The sequence below is a fragment of the Tenebrio molitor genome, chromosome 2 (assembly GCF_963966145.1).
Source record: "Tenebrio molitor chromosome 2, icTenMoli1.1, whole genome shotgun sequence".
Classification (NCBI taxonomy): Eukaryota; Metazoa; Arthropoda; class Insecta; order Coleoptera; family Tenebrionidae; genus Tenebrio; species Tenebrio molitor.
Genome location: NC_091047.1, coordinates 11,613,929 through 11,633,155, shown reverse-complemented (window position 1 = coordinate 11,633,155; position 19,227 = coordinate 11,613,929). Strand labels below are relative to the sequence as shown.

The window sequence follows — 19,227 nt, the reverse complement described above, 5'->3', positions numbered from 1 at the left end:
AGTAGTCGACGTTTTCAGTTTTTATTTATACATAGATTTTTCACTGGTTTATCGTCCGCCTTCGCGCAGATATTTCCAAGGTCACAGCCCATGAGAGAATCCAATACCTCTAACAATAGCCTAGTTACGAAGCTGATAGTAGAAAATGGCTATTTATGTAAACAGTCACGAAATGCGTATTTTTGTGTAACGACTGTGATATCCCGCAAAATCACATGAGTTTCACAAAATACCATTTCCCCACGTGTTTCATACATTTTTTTTCGAATTTCGACTAAAACGGTTGTTTAAAATTTAAAATGACGAAATTATTAATTTCATGAAAATCAAGTACATAGTTACCCCTATTTTGCTTATCATTTCGTTTACCTATTCGGCCGAATTTGACACGTCTGTGGTTTCTGATTTAGAAAGTCTAAATGCATGTCAAAAATGTTTAATTTAAGGTCTAACATCCCAAGTGACATCGAAGAAATCGCAGAAAGTGCAATATCATCACCATCAGTAATTTTGGAGTGTTAAAATGGATTGATTATTTTTACAATTTTTAAAAGTGTCACATTAAATGCCAAAAAAATATAATTTTGCAATGTTTGTGTAAAATGCTCATAGAATAATGGTGTCCGGATCCAATCTCGTATTTTTAACTTTTTTCCATCACCGTGGTTTGATGCTGGAATGTATTTATAATTATAACCGTCGTCTGTTAGTCTCTTCGCTTTAGATTCTATTTCTGGAATTATATATTCTCGAAATTTACAACATAACGTGCTTTCAATTTCCATTCGTTACTAATTTTTGTAAAATTAGTATGCAGTAATGCAAAACCATTTTATGTTTCACAATGTGCTCCTGAATAGTTACATATTGGTTTGTCATTAACATATTTTAAACTTTTCACAAAATATCTGAAAAACTAATTGTGTTTGTTATGAAATAGTAAACTTTCTGCAGTTTAGCTATCACATTTTTTGTTCCCTTAAATCGTCCTTCCGTGATTTTTAACAATATTTTTGCTCAAACACTACTAGTCACTCCGATACATTTTTTATCTTATTAAATTCTACAATTTCTTCTCAAATTCAACTAGGTTAAGATTTATTAGAGATCATTTTCGTATTGACAATTGTCAAGAAAATAGTAATTCGGTACTATTGTACCGTATGATCAAAAGGAGAAGCTATTAAAATTACCACAGTAATCACTGTCTTAGCTAAATTTTCATTTGCAACGTCATTACTCTCATTTATTTATTTTCTTTGTTATTTATGTGTATTTCAAAATGGTGGTCGAAAGATCGTAGTTTCCTGTCTCTTACAAGGGCATGGTGTCTTTTTAGTTGGTATGTTGATATTTTATTCTAAGTAAATCATTAGGTAATTTAAAGGACAATCAAAAAACCAGAAAAAATCTCGTTGAATACAATGAATCGATTTTATACCATACATATATGTATGTTAACGGAAACAAAAGCAAACAGCAGCCCACGTGACTACGCATTTTTTGAACGCTCTTTATTTTAGTTTTAGTTTCATTAGTACTTCATCAAATTTTAAAAACTTTCTAAAACAAGGATATCACTTTTATTATGGTAATGCCAAGCATTTTCACTACATTATTAATTGATGCAATACTATTTGATCCAGTAAAATTTGTAATTTTTTAGTTTTAATTAATTATCACAATCAAAACATCTTTAAAAGATAAATTACAAACAATTTTATTTTTCCGAATGCAACCTAGATGAGAAGGTTTATTACAAAACACCCTGTCTAGATACAAATACACGTCAATATAAAATTTAAATTTTAACAATTTAAATTTTTATTGTCAAATCAAGCCGGTTTTATTTGTAAAACATGACGACGTTATTTCTTAAAGATGTAAAACGTGCAACGAGTTCCTTAACTCTTCGTCGCTTTGAGGGTGGAAGTTTCCCCGATTTCATCCACTTTATAGAGGTGTTATAACAACGAACAAATGTCAAGTATGTCATATATCTGAGAAGCGATCTTTTTTATTGTATTGAGGTGTCTTTTTTATTAGCCCGTTTTATAATCTGAAACGGGGGGCCGGAATGACTTTTAAAAAGAAATGCTTTAAAAACATTTCATGTTTATTATATTCCTTGCGGTTATGGGTCCTCAAGGTAATTTCAAATTTACGCCTTACACCCCATACCTTGTCTTTTTATCGATGTCGAGTAATAAATTCCGGTCTCCCCAGTCATGCTAATTTTTCCGGTTTTCGGAACAATCACTTAGTGTGGCGCAATCAACTTCGCCAACAGTAACTGCTTTATAAACAAACGTGTAAGTAATAAGTTTATATCATGTAAGTGAAGAAATAGGGTTAGTATCGATCTATTTAATTCACCGGCATTAAGTGGATTATTGTTTTGCTTTATAATTTTTTCTAGCTCGGGTGACGTTGATATATTCAATTTTAATTGAATATGGTCGGAACAGAAACCAGGTGCCCATAATATTGAATTGTCTGGCCTAATGATCATTGAAAAGGTTCAAACGATTCAGTTTCAGTCGAGTTTGATCGCCGTGAGATATCCAAGTTCCCTCATCCTCTTAACCACCATGTCTCCTAGAGAAATGTCGGAGATAGGGTTTCCTTCCTTCCGTACCTCGACGACACGTTCATCGCGCTATTATGCCACCTATTTACATATCTTCGTCCACTTTGAATTATTGAGTAGGTGGTGTTTCCCCGTCGCACCCGCCAGGGGTTGCTCGCAACTCACGTAAAAAATTATTTTTGCAAAGCCGGAAATGCATCAAGTTGATCGCAATGATATCCCAGACACATCCACCGTTCTGCATAATTAATACGGAATTATTAGCTCCTGGTCGCCAGCTCCGGCGTATTTTTCATTCGACTCCGGCACTGTATTTTGCGACGCAAATAAATTAATTTTTGTCATGTTTTTTGCGCCGTGCACCCTCATTGTTCTGCTTTACCACATTTATTTTATTGTTTATGCGTTATTGAAATTTTGCTTTTAATTTGATTTTAAAAGCGCTGTTTATGTTGTACGTGTGTCCAGAGGCTCGTCTAGGTTGCCACATTCACCCACCAGTCCTACCTTCGGTTTTCACCCAATCATCATTATGCTAATGCAAATCAAAGGCATCAATTGATTTTCAATGTGTACATTTTCCACGATAAAAACGAAGTGTATGTACACAAAAGATCTAGGCAAATATTTTTGTTAAACGTTGGCGCAAAACAAGACCAGTTAATAAGAAAAATTAGAGGTATTGTTAAGTTAATGGTTGAATAATTTTAAGTTAATTTAACATACCTAATATGATACTTAATTGGCATATATGGGAATGTTAAAGGTTGAAACCTGGACAGTTGCTTGTCTGTTGAGGCCAATACGCTGTCAGTCATAACTGAAATTAATATTGATTAAACTAATATGGATTCTACACTAGGTGGTAGAGGTGTTGGATTCTCTCATGGGCTGTGACCTTGGAAATATCTGCGCGACGGCAGAGCGATAAACCAGTGAAAAATCTCTAAATAAAAACTGAAAACGTCGACGATGTTTTCCGGTCGGTTTGTAGCGCCTACTTGAAACCGATATTCGTCGTTTGCGCAGATATGACTCATCGCCCATGAGAAAATCCAAGACCGCTACTGATAAACTAAAGTTTCTAAGATAACGATATCTGCAAGATGGGTGTCGCACTTGCTCACTGTTCAACAAAAACATCTTCGATTTCAAATTGTAAAAAATAACTTGAATGTGGAAAGATACCTCCGAAAAAACAAACAACAATTTCATCTGTCGAACAGGCCACGGCGTCAGTTTTTCCAGGAATAATGATAATTGATTATTTCCCAAGGGAGTAGACCATTACATGAGAATATTATGCAAATTTTCTAAACCAATTTCACTCAAAAAAAAGAAAGCTTTGTCTCACCACTGCAACAAACAAACCTGCCCACATGTCGGTAATTGTCATCACAAAGCTTTGTCAGTTTTGGTATAAACAATTAATTATCTACACACTGGACATGGTCTCTCCAAACTATATCCTACTTTCTAAATTTGAAGAGTATATAAAGAATATTTCTTCGAAAGAGAAGAGAAGCCGAAACCAAAAGATTTAAAAAAAAGGGCTGAGGAAAATAATGACAGCAGATTTTTTGATATATTTTATTTTGAAATACGCTTTCTACACGACATCCACGTCATCTCCTTGAATAATTTTGCTGAATATCTTTTAAAAATATAGTTTTTTTTAAATACACATCTACAATTTTCAGCTTACTCAATATCAATCTGTAAGTTGTCAATTTTTTTTAATGATGATCTTCAGATAATATTGTTAAATTTATTTCAACGGTTCTTTTCTTGTAGTAGTTTTTTTGTCCTTCAAGATATTGCTGTGCAATATTTGGCTAAACTTCACCCTTAAAAATAAATTACAATCAGCAAAAATCTCATATTTGGCCCATTTTTATTATTTATCTAAGAATATATTTGTTATTCGCTTCTTAAAAAATTACAGATATTTTAAATTAAAAACCTGTTTCCCTTTAAGTTAAGGTGTAAAACAGTTCTTATTGTTTTCTTATTATTTTATTATAAACTTTTTAAGTTAATGTAAAATTGAATTATTTTAAGTAAACTCAAATCTTTCGTATCTATCACGTTTCGTTGATGCAACCTCTGCATTTAAATTTAGTTATCGTTTCAAGCAAAGACAATAGAATGGTATTTATATTTAACCCACAATAAAACGGTTCATGTGACTTCGCTGATAATTGTAGCGGTTTGCATTTTTAGATAACCGCCTGTCCTGTTCAGTATCAAAATCTGGGTAGTCCCCCATATCGTGCTGATTTGTGTTCCTTCTTTGTGTTATTGTCATTTTCATTATGCCACGACAAATTATCAATTTTAATTCGACTTTTAACCATCAATTAACCTCCCAATCGTTCCGTCTTCGTCACAATCCCGCCTTATTTCGCTCCCTAGTTTCCTCATTACGCACTTCCTTTAGGCCGTATTTTCTCAGCAAGGGTTTACTTTGATTTGTTCTTCTCAACGGAGCCGAGCAGGATATTAAATGAGCATTTCGGTCCACAATTAGGTCCACTTTATCTGTTAGTGTATTTAAATATGTAGAATTAGAGCTGATTTAATAGGAATTTTCTCATGATTCATGGTATCCAGGATATAGATAAGCGGTTATCTTTCATAAAGTACCTATGACTGGCCAAGACGGAAAATCCGAGTCAGCACTGCTGAAAGAAACATAATATCAGAAAATAGGTTGTGGTTTGGCTAAATAAGTTAATCCAACCGGAAAAGAAATCATGAGGAACCGCAGCGGTTTTTTTGATATTTGTGTATCGGCTGTAGTTGAAATGCTTGATGTTGCCGCTTCTTTTAAAAACCCTAATCATTTGAACTTTAATAATGACATACGCAAAAAATCTAAGAATTACCACATTTGAAAACAATAAAAATGTTATGAATTATGTAGACTATTGAACCGTCAACCGTAAAAAGTGATAAAATAGTAAAATCTGAAAAAGCTCTTGATATTCCAGCGTAAGTTAAATTAGATTAGATATGTATAGTTTATTATTGTAAATTCTAATCGAGACGTCTGCAGCAATAAAATATTGCATTTGGTGTGTGGCCGAACTAATGTTTTATTAGTGTGTCGGGTGTTCATTTAAATTTATCCTCGAAGTAGGCGTTGAAGAGTCGATTGTGATCGCACCACGGATTACTAAGCACGGATGAGCTGTTTAAATCTAACCTCACTTTTACGTTGTTTGTGCTTTTACTCTGCAGACTGGCGAGTGGTGCGTTCACAATCGACTCTTCAACGCCAACTTTGAGGAGAAATTTAAATGAACACCCGATATAATGTATTGGACATTAAGACAGTGGTTCCAAAACTGTGACATACGGATTCCTGAAAGTCCTACTAATAATGTCTGGACGTCCCAAGGTGGAAAGTATGGTAAAAATAAATAAATATCTTTTCAAAGCACTAAATTGCTTTTTACCAATGTAGATAGTCTATGGACTACTACTAACAAATGAGAATAGTGGTCGGCTAAAATACATATTTCTTTTATAGAATTATCCTCGAGCTTTCAAAGTTCTGGAACCACAAGCAACTTTGTTAAAAAACATTGTAACGCGATGCAAGTATTTTTACCGGTTTTATTACAAAATCACATTTTATTTGATCTACAATCTAAATTTTTCCTGAAAGTGTGTATTTATTATTTATTATTATTTAAGAACAGTTTTGGTAACGCAGTTTCTCTGTTTGACTCCGTCCAACCTGTGACCAGCAGATGGCTACTGTCGTGTGAAAAATACCCACAAAAATAATTTGACTACGTAACTAGTAACTTCCTCGTTGGAATCCATAAAGCACCACCTGATGTGTCTTATTCATTAAGAGTATATCACCGGTGGGAACAATTCCCTTGATGGGTGCTCATTTCGCGTGACCGGCCGGAAATACTCATGCAGTCGTGACGTCAACACCGGAAATTTATCTTACTTCGCCATATGCCACCTTATTGTTTACATATTTTAATTCGGTTTGCCTTTGGACTTTTTGTTGCCGGATCGTGGCCCAACACCTGTCCCCCACGTCGAAAATTGGCAATGACACTTCAATGTTAGCTAGACGTGTAGGTTTTCTTATAAGCATTATCGCCGCCGCCAGAGTTCTAGAAAAGCCATTATCTTAAGTAGCAGTTATGTTAACCGGAAACTGAATCCGAGTTATAATTCGATAAGACAACCAAGACTCCTTAATTTGTGTACTACACCCGTCCCGTCCCTACGTGCTTATCGTGACAAATACCGTTGGTGAGGTTGGCACCAATTCAAGTTGTGTTAACACCACTTAGTCGTGTAATTTTTTTGAGGCCACACTCTAATTTCCTGTCACGCTTTGGAAGCGTGCCCCGTCTCGGCCGTAACGGCCAGTCCCATTCGGAAGTAGAAAAACCATCGAAATTCTCTCTAAATTGCTCCACTTCCGATCCAATAAAAAATCACTACACTCCAAGTAGAAGCATTGTGCCCGAGCCGGAGATGGGCTCGATGATCGTCCATCGGTTTCCGGTTCCGTTCCATCGTCGCGCAATGTTAATGACAACCCTTTGGAGACGGTAACGACGTATATTTAGATATTAATAAGCGGGGTGGTGCGAGCACGCACTTGAGCAGTCTCGCCTTTTGTTTTTGCCCTCTAAGATGATGCGTCTGAATAGGGGAGACGAGACGCAAATACGACCAACCCCGGTTTCTATTTGTAAGAATACGAATACCTACTTCACGGTTTCATTGCGCCTTTTCTTAATTAATATGAACTCGGTGCATGGCTCATATTTTAAATTAATGAAACGAAAAGAGATGAGTGCTTTGTGTAAACAATGATGGGTTGAAAAAATTGACATAGCGGCATTAAATGAGATGGAAGGGCTAATTGAAGGAAAAATCAACAAAACTTCACAAGGCGCGAAACTTTGTTGTTAATTAAAAGCGACCAGGCAAACAATTTGCCACTAGCAAATTAGTACTAATTGGAAAAAATATAGATAAAAGCGCGGATTCGACGTATCCATTGGTTAAATCTTGACCTGACCAGCGTTTGCTGCCACGCCACGCAATCAAACTAATCAACCTTAATTCTCATTATTAACATTATTCCCGCCAAATTACGAACCAACGTCTAAATTTATCTTTCAAAATGTAATTATTAACACTTCTTGTGACTGAATTAATTACGGTGTTTGTTTAATTCCCAGCACAACACCACAATTAACCAATAACACTCCACGGGGCTTTTATTACATGCGTTTATCAATTGATTTTAAATATTATATTGTAATAAATGTAAATTTTATCTAACGCTTCCGCAACCAAACAAATAATTACCTGGATTTAGCTACTGACCACTTGCTTCTGCTCGATATGGCATAGTGGTCAATTGTGTTTACCACTATTTGTTTTTTAAGTTGGTACCATAGCAAAATGCACTAAAAAATTATTTATTCTACCACCGGTCGTATAGAAATTTGTTGTGTTTCTGTCAAAATTATGCGTCTAAAATAGGCATTTTTTCACAGCGTGATACCGGGGGATAATGACAATTTGATTAATTTTGACGTTTGAACTCTCATATTTGAATTTGACAAATAAGTGTACCAACATCAAATCTTATGTTGCCAACCCAACAAACATAAATTCAATCATTAAATGTCACCGGTACATACGGCGTGATCAAGAATGAGTGAATCTGTTGATAACAATGAAATTTTGGTACCACTGTAATCTAAACGCATTTCCGGTTGTCAGCTTTGACAGGCAAATTTGAAATTTACCATCAAAGGTTCATTTTTGTAATATGGCGTGATCAAGAATGACTGAATCTGTTGGTAACAATGAAAATTTGAATGATTTTGGTACCACTGTAATCTAAACGCATTTCCGGTTGTCAGTTTTGACAGTGTTGACAGGCAAATTTGAAATTTACAATCAAAGGTTCATTTTTGGATATAGCACAAACATAACCGACATAAGCTAATTTTTTTTTAATGTCGTGTTAAGTTAAAACATCCGGTCGGTACCAATTACGAGACAAAAAAAATACCAATATTTTTCAATTGTTTCATTGCCAACAGACTCATTCATTGTTGATCACGCTGTATTAAGTACCGGGTGACTTTAAATGATTGAGACAAATTTAGCCGGTCGGCACTCCCGAATAATTGATTGTGCTTCATCATTTTACAGAAATAACTGTAAATATGCACAGTCCAATCTACCCCGGTGACAGCTTCCGACTTTTAGCTGGTTAGCGCTGACGCTGCCGAACGCTGCCTAATTCATTTTTTCAAGTGTTATTAATAACTTTTTGTACCTACTGTAACTTTATTTTTAGAAATAGTGATGTTGCCAAAAATATGCACCTATGCAGTTTGTGTGCAGTTTTTTCCTGATATAGATTTTAATCGTTCGTGTAAATTTCCCACTTCTAAAAAAGTTTTGCTATAAATAACTATTTTTTCCCTATTCTGTGGCTTGGAACAAATGAATTCATCTTTATTAAATTTAACGATTGAACCCAGTTATAATCTGTAAGCACATAAATAGATGCATTTTCATAAAATATAATTGAATATTGGTCTAATATGATTCGGATACAACAGATTTTTTCGAATTCTAAACCCCAAAATAAAAATTAAAAAGAGATCCTTCATAATTAATTACATAGATAGTATAACTTTTCTAAAATTACTCGAAATTTTCCCACATTCTTGTAAGTTGATTTTAAATCGAGGGGAGATTGATCAGTCTTTTTGTGATATGATCATACTGCCGGAATATGTAAATACATATTTAATGAAACCTAAGAGCATCAGACCAAAGTTTTACATTAATTAAAGATAAAATTGAACGAGTTTTCACATGTCCTGTCCCTATTTATTTTGTTGAAATAACTGATTAGTTTTATATTAGCATTTAAAAAAAATTAAAAGAACACGATAAATACTCGATAGATTCACAAACAAAAATTCGAGACGCGGAACATCATCATCATGAGGTTAATAGTTTGTTTGATTTCGACGTAATTATAAAAAAGTGTCTTTTCAGAAGCTCGTCGTAGGTATGAAATTCAAGTGTGTGAAGCTTTTCAGATTTTTACCATTTGTAACTCCGTTAACTAACACTTTACGTAGACGTATAAAACCATTAGCTTTTGAATAATTCGTTTTGTGAGTGGGGAACGAGGACGATTATCTGACAGGACACCCCGGTGCTTTTCACCATTGTTATCTACTGCTCGTCTTTACGTCGAGAACGCATAGGCGGTGCCATATGGCCCTTGGAGTGTACTTTACTGGAAATTCTCACAATATTTTACCATCTGTCGTTCGAATTCGTTGTCTTATCAGCCCAAATTATATCCTTATCTAAAAAATTTATATACCTACATAGATACATAATAATCGTGTTTACGCAAAAAATTTTCCTTTTTTTTTGTTTTGTTTAAACGAAAGGCCATTGTTTGCATCTAAACTCCGGAAGGTTAGCAATAATTAATGAATACCTAAAATAGGGAATTTCGCTGTAGCAGAGTTCTTTTTGCCAGTTTAAAATAATGACGTTAATTAAATTCGAATAACGGAAAAATGGAACAACAGGCCAGCTTTTTGTATCCTCATCAATATTGATAACAATATAGCGGAATGCTTTGAGGTTTTTTGAATTTTGATTAAACGAAGGTGAGGTACATATATGGATGTTGTGGGTAGTATAATTTGTGCAGCTGTATGGAAGACGGGCTCGTGCGAGGCAGTGGTGGATCAACAGTTGTTGTTCCGCAGGTGCTCGAACCCCTCTTCCTCGAGTAGCCGTGACGGCGAACTGACGTCGCTTCCTCTTGCAGGTATTGACATGGGCGACTATTCTTAAAGTGGGGACGAATATCTGGAGGGGGGCACAGAACGACCAATAACGCTGGAACTTATGATGTCATCGGAGGAGGAGACTGAATTCGGTTTGTACACAGATAAGCTCCTGAAGAAAACCAAAAGAACTAGACAGCGCGTAGACGCCGGTGAGCCGCGTAACTCCTACTCGTCGATCCCGAATTTCAGTTCGCGTCCGACTTTCCTCGGTGGCGGCAACAACCTGTACGGCGCAATTTTCACCCAACAGCAGCAGTTCGGTCTGTTCGGACCCGGGTTCGCGCCCGCGAAGATGCTCAACGAGCTGCTCGGACGGCAGAAGGCCGACGGCGGCGAAGGCGGCGAAGAGGGCAAGTTCGATTCGGTGATCCGGTGCGACGGCAGTCCGCCCTCCGGCGAGCAACTGGCCCACCACATGCTCCGGGACATCCTGCAGGGCCGCAAACACGAGCTGCTGGCCTTGGAACACGACATGCGCAACGGCCAGGACCACATCATCAACAACAACAACAACGAACCCAAGGCGGAACCGGAACGCAACGACGTCGAAGTCGCCGCCGCCATGAAGGAGTGCCTCGCCGAGGCCGGAGTCGGCGACCGACAGCAGGCCGAGCTGATGGAAGAGGCCCTCAACGGCATGGAGACGGAATCGCTGCCGTCGCCCAAAGTGGAACCCTCCAGTCCGGCCAAACCGGAAGATGCCAAGAAAGCGCGCGTGGAGAACATCGTCTCGGGGATGCGGTCGAGTCCGGCGCCTCCGCAAGTCAACGGCTGCAAGAAACGAAAACTCTACCAACCCCAACAGCACGACAGCAACGCCGAAAGGTATATCGACGATGAAGAAGAAGAGAGTGCGGAACCCATCAGACAAAAACGCGTCGAAAAAAATTTACTAAAGTCGCAATTAAGAACGATGCAAGAACAGTTAGCCGAAATGCAGCAGAAATACATGCAGTTGTGCACGCGCGTGGAACAGGGCTCCGAAGAAAGCCAAGAGATCGAAGAAATTCCCAGTGATAGTGAGAACAGTAAACGATCAGCACCGCCCTCGCCCATACCCACCAGCACCACCCCCAACAACCAACCGACGCCAAGTTTAGCACAACAGGTGAGCAAACTTAAAATCAGCCCTCCAGGACCTCCTTTTCATAACGGCATGCTACATCATGACCACCAGCACATGAGCAGTGCGGCCGCCATGTACTTGGGCGTGAGCCACAAATTCCTCATGGAGCAGGAGGCCCGGCTGGCGAAAGAAGCCGCGGTGGCGGCGATGAACAGCGAATCGGCGGCTCAACAGGCTCAGCACCACCAATCTCATCATCCCACCCAGAAACCCGAAAACATAGCTGACAGGCTGCACATTATGAGAAACATGACACCGACAGGTACGGACCTGGAAGGCCTCGCCGACGCTCTCAAATCGGAAATCACCTCGTCTCTTTCAAACTTGATCGACTCGATATTGTCAAGGTTCGTCCATCAGAGGAGATGCAAACAGACGGAGGCGGCCACCGCTGCCGAACAACTCAACAAAGACTTGATGATGGCCTCGCAATTATTAGACAGAAAATCGCCGCGGACCAAAGTAGCAGAACGGCCACAAGCGCCGCCGCCGCCGCCGAACAACCAGATGGTCAACGGGACGAGCGGCTGCCCTCCGATGATGCCCGTTCACATGAACAACATGCAGAAACCCAGCGACCTCCACATAAGGCCTCCGATGTTCCAGCCTCCCAAACCTCCGGGCATCAGCCAAGCCCCGCTCTTCGGCATGAACCACCCTTTCTGCGTCTCCAAGCAGGAAAACCCCGAACAGAACGAGGCGCTAAGCCTCGTCGTTACCCCCAAGAAAAAGAGACATAAGGTGACGGACACGAGGATCACGCCGCGGACGGTCAGCAGGATCCTTGGACAGGACGGGATCGGAATGTCGCCTGCCTCCATGGAACCCAACACCTGCAGTTCGCCCCGGCCGCCCCCATATCACCAGCCGCCGCCGATGTTGCCCGTCTCCCTTCCGACCTCGGTGGCGATCCCCAACCCCGGATTGCACGAATCTCAGGTCTTCTCGCCCTACAGTCCCTTCTTTCATGGACCAAGTCACGGACACCACATGGCGATGCAGGTCTGTAATTAACTCGTTTTATTTTCTTCGAAATTGCTAATTCGCGGTGGTTGTTGCAGGCATCGTCATCTCCACCTCGCATGCACAAAATCGAGCGAGAGTCGCCTCCAATCCACCATCCCCCAACGCTTCTGCACCCCGCTCTCCTGGCTGCGGCCCAACATGGGGGCTCTCCCGACTACGGACAACTGAGAGCGCCGTCCGGGGGCATGAACATGGACAACGGCGATAGAAATTCAGATTGTAACTCAGGGGACATCGCCTATGATGGAATGCAGCCTACTATATCCTTTTTATGCAAAGATTTTAGTAAAAATCTTAGTAATCACCATGTACGTATTGTTTTATTCATGTAATTTAAATCGCTGAGTTCTTGAGGGTCTTCTTTGAGACCTCCCCTCGGACTCAAGTTTAATAACAGTCGCGATTAAACTCCACAAGAATCCCTATAATTTAATCCATTTTATTCTTGATGATACGAAATCACATCGGTACGATTCTTTTGTTCATGGGAACGCCTGTTTTTCCGGTAAATTTTACATAAGAGGAAAAAGTTTCTATCAAATTGATTCGTTCGTCGCGATATCTATTATTAGCCACTTCGGAACGGCGAGTTAGATCACTCCATGAATAGTTGATGTCTTCGTCTTACTGTATGAGAGTATCGTGTTCTCTACCATGTGGTTAAGAAAAAGAATAAGTTATAACCGCACTCGCGGAAATTACTAGTTTGTCTTTTCACTTATCAATTATTTCTGCACAGATCTCTCAGTTTTTCAAAAGTAAATACTGCACTCCGCCATATAAGTAATGAATGAAATGAATTAAATTGTACGACGTCGAACCATCAATTTTTTTCTATTACTTTATTACGTGTACTTTTTTTCTCTTCCAACTATAGACGAATATTTCCTTAACTCCCGAGCACTCGTCAACATTGACACCGATGCATCTCAGGAAAGCGAAACTAATGTTCTTCTGGGTTCGGTATCCGAGCTCAGCAGTACTAAAAATGTATTTCCCCGATATCAAGTTCAATAAGAATAACACTGCCCAGCTGGTCAAGTGGTTCTCAAACTTCAGGTGAGTCTTTGAATTGTTTTTTTTTTATCGATTGCGGCGTCTTCGCAATCATGACCGGAGTGAATATGGGACGAGACTCCTCCATAAAGAGAAATCCACGTACCTATTACACGACGATAGAGAAGTTTTCCGGGAGTTTTGATTTAAAAGCAGCAACGACGAATACATGCCAACTAGCAAATGAAACGGTAACGCTTTGTTGGTAGAACCGCTGCATGCGTGTAAGCTCCGGGGCAAAAGGAGCATTCGTGTATCAGCGGTACTAAATTGTAGAAAAATCCGGTGCATGATTATAATGAAATTCATTATTTATCGAGTCGATAATATGTGGAATACGGACAAAAGCTTCCACAAAAGCTTAGCAGGAATAAGTTATTGTTGTCTGTTTAAACAGATGGACCTCAAGTGATAAGATAAGAAATTCAATATCGCACGCTTTAATCTATCCAATTTAGTAATAAAAGAATATGAAAATTGCCTTGCGTTTGATAGTTTTATCAGATATCGTCGAACGAATTTACATAAAAACATCGAAAGTTACTTCAATAATCGATCGATAAAGCGGGGCACTCTAATTACTTCCGTAACCGAAAATTTTTGAACTTCAGAAACCGCAAGAAGCTCGTTCGCAACAAACTGCTCAATTCATAATTAACGTTTTTTTTTTTAATTAGCTGCATTCCGTCTTTGTGCAACTTACTGCAACGGAGTATGCAACCTTAAATATGAAAAATCCCCACAGCATTAACGTGCTGCTCAATTAAAAATAACTTAATTAAGGTCTTGAGACTAATTAGTAGGACAGGCGTTTTTCTTTTGGGATCTAGCTCCGTCTTTCTCGGTCTCATTAGCTTTGACACGAAATTAGTCATTAGCCGAGTAAATCGCACATTAATTTTTCTCAAACCTCCCGGAACATATAAGTTACACCCGGAGCTTTCAACTTAAAACCCCTAAAACAACAGTTTATTTATTAATTACTTGTAATTTACCTAATGGGGGAAGGCTTCCGTAAAATAATAGATTTTTACTTCGAGATAACGCTAATGTAAGTGCGTCCGTAATTAAAGATCAATCAGTGCAATCAATTACCAATTACGATAATTAATTTGCGATATAATTATGTGGTAAGACGGGAACGGAACGGGCGTGAAAAACGCACGGTCCGAACCCATTAAACCCCATTTCCGGTCACTTTAGACCAATTTGCCTCCCCAACTCTGATATTTGGTCAAGATGCAAATGTTCGTCTTTTCGTTTGGTCTTTATTTTCGCAATACACCCCCGAGAGTCAAGGGAAGAACTCGAGAGAGCGTCGTTTCCAACAATGACGACAATTTCGTATTGTTAAGTGCATTCCAGAATGCGCTTCTAAGTTCGTTTACGCTAATTAGTCATTGCTAATTAAAAAACACTGTATTGAGCAAGTTTTTAACAAGTTATGCTTTCAAAGAATGGTCGGAAAAATTTCATGGTTGGCTGATTAGTGTGAAAATGTCATACAGTATAATACCAGCATTTCAAGGTGTTGTAACGCTGAAAAAGCTCCAGTGTCTGGATCATTCCAGGTCCCCAATCGTCGTGGGTTCATCCCAAATCATGGAAAAGTCATTAAATTACCTTTCCTATTACTATTTTTTGTCAAAGGAGCAGCAGAAAATGGCAGAAAATGAAAAAATTGACGCGTTAATAAATCAGTGGCTTGAAATTAAATTAAATTAAAAAGACCGACTTACAAAATGAGCTTCACGACACACGTTAGTGCTAATGGAATATTTTATATTCATAAAACATTTTGTATGTGAAAAATTTCTGAATCTCGCAAAAATAAGAATTTTTCTTTTAGTTTTTTGTATACATACTTTAAAATTTTGCCATAAAGTTAAATAAATATCGGGTGTTCATTTAAATTTATGCTCGCAGTTGGCGTTGAAAAGTCGATTGTGAACGCACCACTCGTCAGTGTGTAGAGTAAAAACATAAACAACGCAAAAAGTGAGGTTAGATTTAAACAGCTGATCCGTGATCTGTAATCCGTGGTGTGTTCGCAATCGACTCTTCAACACCTACATTGAGGATAAATTTAAATGAACACCCGATACCTACATAATAAATTACTAATATTACTAACGTTTTGTTCTTCTAATTACATATTTTAAAAAGAGTAAATGTGCATTTATTCCTAGGTTTGTAAATTTTGTAAATAAAAGTGGCAGGTATGAAAAATGTTCCATGACTATTCTAGAAAAGTTACTTGATCGTGCAGAAACGAAACTAAATTTTTAATTTAAAATATATACATAGTTCTAAAAATACTCCACTGTTACAGTCTTGCAGATAATAGAAATTGGAGCCTAGTTATTGACCGCTGATCATTATAAAATAAAATTATTATGAGGGGATATCGACTTTCCAAATAAAAATTCTATACAATGACTTTAAAAATAATTCTTAAATGTGCTGTTTACTTAAGACACTTGGGTTTTAATTTTTCTAATCAAAATCTTTGTAAACGTCAGTAAATGAATTACATTAAAGATGATAATTTTTAAGACACTTACTCCTTGGGAAGGCAAACACACGATCGATAAGAAGATAAAAAATAAAAATAAACAAACACCGCATCATTAAATATTTGCATAAACGCTACTCGTTTTAAAGGTGAAAATTACAAACTCGCAAAAACGTAAATTGCAGCTTTGTAATTTTTCTTCGCAGATTTAAGAGTACAATGCCGCTAAAAACCTGCAAATTTCGAATGAAAACATTGGGATAGCAACTCCTAACGGTTTTGTGCACTCAATTTGAACATCTGCCCCAAGCTCACCTATGCCAGTATTGTTCAAATACCATGTGCGCGCCCTTTTCGTTAACTTCTTTCTCATGCAGGGTTGTCCAAATCGGAAGCACCCCAATTCTTCACACAGATACACGCATTCAATAAAACATCAATTAATAATTCTGATTAAATGTTGGGGTTAATTAACTACTTCCGTTGTTCCATTTTCAACTAAATAGAATAATTAGGTATTTGTGGTATTTGTGCTAATTAATCTTCGCTTCACGTTGACCACTTGTAAATCCGTGTGAAGATTTAAATTCCAATGCGATATTTGTTGTATTTAAAAAAATAGCAAACCGGAATCAAAATAGCAGTTGGAAGTAGTATAGTTTGTGCAGCCCTGAATCAGCCTCTTGCGAGCGTTGAAGACGCGTGTCTCAAGACGCTGCGGGAACGTCTTGAGGGGTCTCCGGGACCCTTCGAATCGACTTGGGGAGGGTAAATCAAAAAGCAGCTGTGAAACCTTTTGTTGCGTGCTAACGTCTTTTGCCTCGAAGAAACGGTTGCCGTGTGACTTACCTGGTGGGAAAGTAAATCCTTGCAAGATTTCGCTCAACAATTAGGGGGTCTTTAGTGCGTTCGACGCACAAAAAAAACCGCTTAGCATACCTGCATGTCTTGAGTGACGAAGACAGCAGGTGATTTTTCCGTAGAGAATGCCGTTCTTTGAATGCAGAACGAAAAACATGCGGGTTTGAACTCGGTGCAGGTCAGAGAGATTTAGGTAAAAACACTTTCGAAAACCACCCCGGAACGGTGCAAGCCGCGAATGTGTTTAATCGAAAGCAACAGTTGTTAGCGTTAATAATATAACATGGCTAATACAACCATATTAATTATGTATGCCCAATTGGCCTATAATTGGCGTTCGGATTCAATGACATGACACTACCATGTTTAGGCAATATTAATACCGTTTAAACGCAAACATTTCTATTATTATGATAAGCAAGCTGTTAATTGGTTCGACTGGCGGATTGACGCTCTCGCGTGTAATTCAGAGGTGTTTCTTTGGAAAGCGGTCCAAGAGGGAAAAATCCGAGGGCGGTCAAGTGACACAATTGAATCGAATGGCATCACCATGATTGCAGTAATTGCCACTTAATTCATCGATCCACACACCATTACGTGTACGGTATGCATAGTTCACAGGTGGCACCTGAAATGCCATGATGGCTCATTAACATAAGTCCCTATTTATATCTGGGTCTGATGCGCAAAATTTAAGAGAAATTGGCCAGAAAGCTTCTGTAAGTTAAGAAAATTGAGACGAATGACTTGATTCTGACTTGATGGGAGATTTCTTCCAAAAACCTAATCTGACAGATTTATTTCGAGTGTTGAAAATTTCAAACAAGATAATATTTCTTAATTTATCTCAAACTCAAACTTCATTTGAAATTTATCTAAATAAAATCCATACAAAGGATTTGCCAAACTAAAGATCAAATTCGAACGAACATTCTGTCACTTGTTGATTCTTTTTTTATTCAATAATGTAGACTATGTATAATGTTAAAGGGAGCAAGATTAATAAAAATCACCCACGTTTGTTGCGTTACCTAAATAACATTTTTTATTATCGTAATAGTTATTTCATTTGATTAACGTTTGGGGATTTAATATTACACCACTAGTGAAGTAATGAACTTCATTACTTAACTGAAACAGGTCAAATGGATGATGTAATAAGGCCTTTACAAAACAGTCGTTGGTAAAATGTTTGTATAAATTTCTTTTTCAAAAAGCTTTGGCCCAAACAAAATATGTACTTATTTCCTTGAATGTCCGTATAAAATTGGGTCACATCGGATACAAAAAACGTGTTTCCATTAAAAAAATATCCAATTTTTTTGTCGAGTATTTTTGATATGTACAGTCGCGAGCAATAAATGTTGATCGTCAAGGTCATTCTTTGACGCAATCGAAAATGCTCCATTGTAAAACAGTCGTAAATATCATAACCTATCATCATGTTGTATGACATTAATTATCATTTTTTTCTCAATTTTTTGACACTTTGTTGACGTGAGCATAATCAGGCAGGGAATTTTTTTAAATTTGTGACAATCTAACCAAATTTTGAAATGACATTGACGACCAAAATTTATTGCTCGCGACAGTACATATTATGTATTTTAATTGTCTTTCTTACAACAGTTTTCCACTTTACGTTATTAATTTTATTTTTTCCAAATATCCATTTTTTAAGCTTGTAGAGATCTCGAAACTCGTTCAAAAATTAGTACAAAGAAAAATACGATGTGATTGCAGAAATAAAAAATATATTTGTTGTTGCAGGGAGTTCTACTACATCCAAATGGAGAAGTACGCCAGACAGGCAGTCTCAGAAGGTGTGAAAAACGCTGACGATCTGCACGTCGGTGGCGATTCCGAATTATACCGGGTGCTCAATTTGCACTACAACAGAAACAATCACATCGAGGTATGGGGACCTCAGGTTCGTGATTTTTACCGAGACATCTAATTGCCAAACCCGAAAACATCCATCAGTTACTATCGATCCTGTACAAGACAGTTTTTTGTTTGCTTTTATCAGCAGATGTCTTCGGCAATGTCACGTATCTACAATTATTTTTTATTTTGCTAGAGGTTTTCGATCCCGGTCCTATTGTCGTCGCTTGCTGCCAGCTGCCTATTTCGAAGTATAGTTATTTGGTCGCGTTGC

The 19,227-nt window shown here is 38.0% G+C and overlaps 1 protein-coding gene across 4 annotated transcripts in view; it reads left to right on the top strand.

The window, feature by feature from the left end:
- The window catches only part of pros (prospero), a 58,967-nt gene that overhangs the window by 34,745 nt on the left and 4,995 nt on the right, over positions 1–19,227 (top strand). For 2 of the 4 annotated variants that reach the window (XM_069037887.1, XM_069037886.1), the window contains exons 3-6: positions 10,464–12,613; positions 12,673–12,945; positions 13,515–13,696; positions 18,840–18,999. In XM_069037887.1, the coding sequence (XP_068893988.1) occupies positions 10,544–12,613; positions 12,673–12,945; positions 13,515–13,696; positions 18,840–18,999 (2,685 nt within the window). In that variant the 5' untranslated portion in view covers positions 10,464–10,543. The remainder of the gene's footprint in view (positions 1–10,463; positions 12,614–12,672; positions 12,946–13,514; positions 13,697–18,839; positions 19,000–19,227) is intronic. The other 2 variants (XM_069037889.1, XM_069037888.1) reach the window with 2 other exon arrangements.